The 1,777-nt window shown below is 30.3% G+C and overlaps 1 protein-coding gene across 1 annotated transcript; it reads left to right on the forward strand.

Annotated features, from left to right (window-relative positions):
* Positions 1 to 490: 490 nt before the first annotated feature.
* LOC109592217 (uncharacterized) lies at positions 491 to 1,705 on the forward strand (the record flags this gene model as incomplete). Its single annotated transcript, XM_020007730.1, has 3 exons — positions 491 to 582; positions 772 to 841; positions 1,324 to 1,705. Coding segments are annotated over 3 exons (434 nt in total), but the record flags the coding sequence as incomplete, so codon positions are not given.
* Positions 1,706 to 1,777: the final 72 nt, after the last annotated feature.

Genomic DNA, 1,777 nt, shown 5'->3' on the forward strand with positions numbered 1-1,777 from the left:
CATCAAAAATGAAAAGTATAAAATTCTCCATTTTTATAGCTTTTCTGATGCATATACATGTACTTATGTTGCATAGAAAGTTTGAGCTGATTCAGATCGAATTTGAATTTTTTATGAATTTTTAAAGTTGGTCAAAAATTGGGCGAAAGTCCCTGTACTATCAAAAATGAAAAGTATAGAATTCTCCATTTTTATAACTTTTTCTAATACATATACGTGTACTTATGTTGCGTAGAAAGTTTGGACTCATTCCGATCAAATTTTAATTTTTTTATGAATATTTCAAGTTGCTCTAAAATCCTTATCATAATCCATACACTGTACCTCTTTCCAAAAAGCCCATGCTTCTTGTCAAAGTCTTAATTCTTGCATTTACTGTAGTACATGTGTATGCATGTACATGTAAATGTAAATTTATGGTACATGTACACATTTTCATGTAACAAGTGTCATTTTTGCTATATATTATTATTATCATTTATATTCATAGTACTGCTGACTACCATCTCCTCTCAGTTTGATGGAGGAAATTCGTTACACATTGCAGCCGCTAGCCTCTCACTGGCATCTGCTAAAACCCTGGTTAGCTAATTACTGATGCATATTAATGTCCTTATGCTATGAGCTGATTCTAAAGTCAAATTTATCAAGTTACGGCCTTTTCAAAAAATTGGCCAATTAAAAAAATACCTTGTACTTTAAAGCCCATGTTTTTTCTCCAAAAATTAACTTCGGAATGACTCTCAATTTTTATTCTTTTCTCTCTTTCAGTTGAAGTACAAAGCTGATGCTGGTTTTGCTGATGCTACTGGTCTCTTACCTCACGAGGTCATTCCACAAGGTACAATCAAATAATTATTAAAATCTTATTTAGTGTACATTTGTATATACATGTACACTGTACTACTACTGTACATGCATGTACGGTATAATTTATTAAAACCGTTAATTTTTTCAAATGATGAGGAGGAAAATTTTTAACAATAAATGTAGTAATGTGTATTCACCTACTGGCAAGAATAATCATTTTGAGTCTATTCATTTATGGATATTTTGTGTTTTCAATACCAATTTCTCAAGCTTGCTGTTCCTTCTTACTAGCAGTAATAGTTATCATCTTTCGCCCCTTTAAAAGAAATATTCATAATTTTGGAGAATTTCTAATTTTGTTTATAACTACAATTTTTGGATGCACAAGCACTGTTAATTCCTTTTTGATCTTAAGGTCTCCTTTTTCCGAAGATACTTATACATTAACATTTATAATGCTTATGTTTGTGGTACCAGCTGTCAATGGTCTAATTTTTTCCATCATTATGCCAGTTTATATGTTCTACCAGGTATACAAAATGATAAAATCATGTCATCGTTATCATAAAAGAAATAATCCAGTGGCTAACAGAAATCAAGAAGAAGACTATCAGCCATTAGTTGGTAATGATGATGATTGGATTGCTGATTGTATTGAGAATCCACAAGAATATGATGAACAACATGTTCCTTGTAGAATGGATGATGTATCTGAAGAGGATCAAGAACCCATTACTATTGCTACAGCTGCTACTTATGGCAGTATTAATGAAACTACTGTTTGAAATTAAAAAATAATTTTTGGTTTTTTTTCTTAGTTATTAATTTTTGTGTAGGTTTTGATTGCTTTCATTTATATAAAAAGTTACCATTGTATAGTGTGTATTGGCCAAAATATTATTTTTGCTCAAAGTTTCAATGGAGATAATTTTTTATACTTTCTTCTTCATTTAAATGTGACTGATTC

The sequence above is a fragment of the Amphimedon queenslandica genome, unplaced genomic scaffold (genome assembly GCF_000090795.2).
Source record: "Amphimedon queenslandica unplaced genomic scaffold, v1.1 AMPQUscaffold_5961_Cont22077, whole genome shotgun sequence".
In the NCBI taxonomy this organism is placed as follows: Eukaryota; Metazoa; Porifera; class Demospongiae; order Haplosclerida; family Niphatidae; genus Amphimedon; species Amphimedon queenslandica.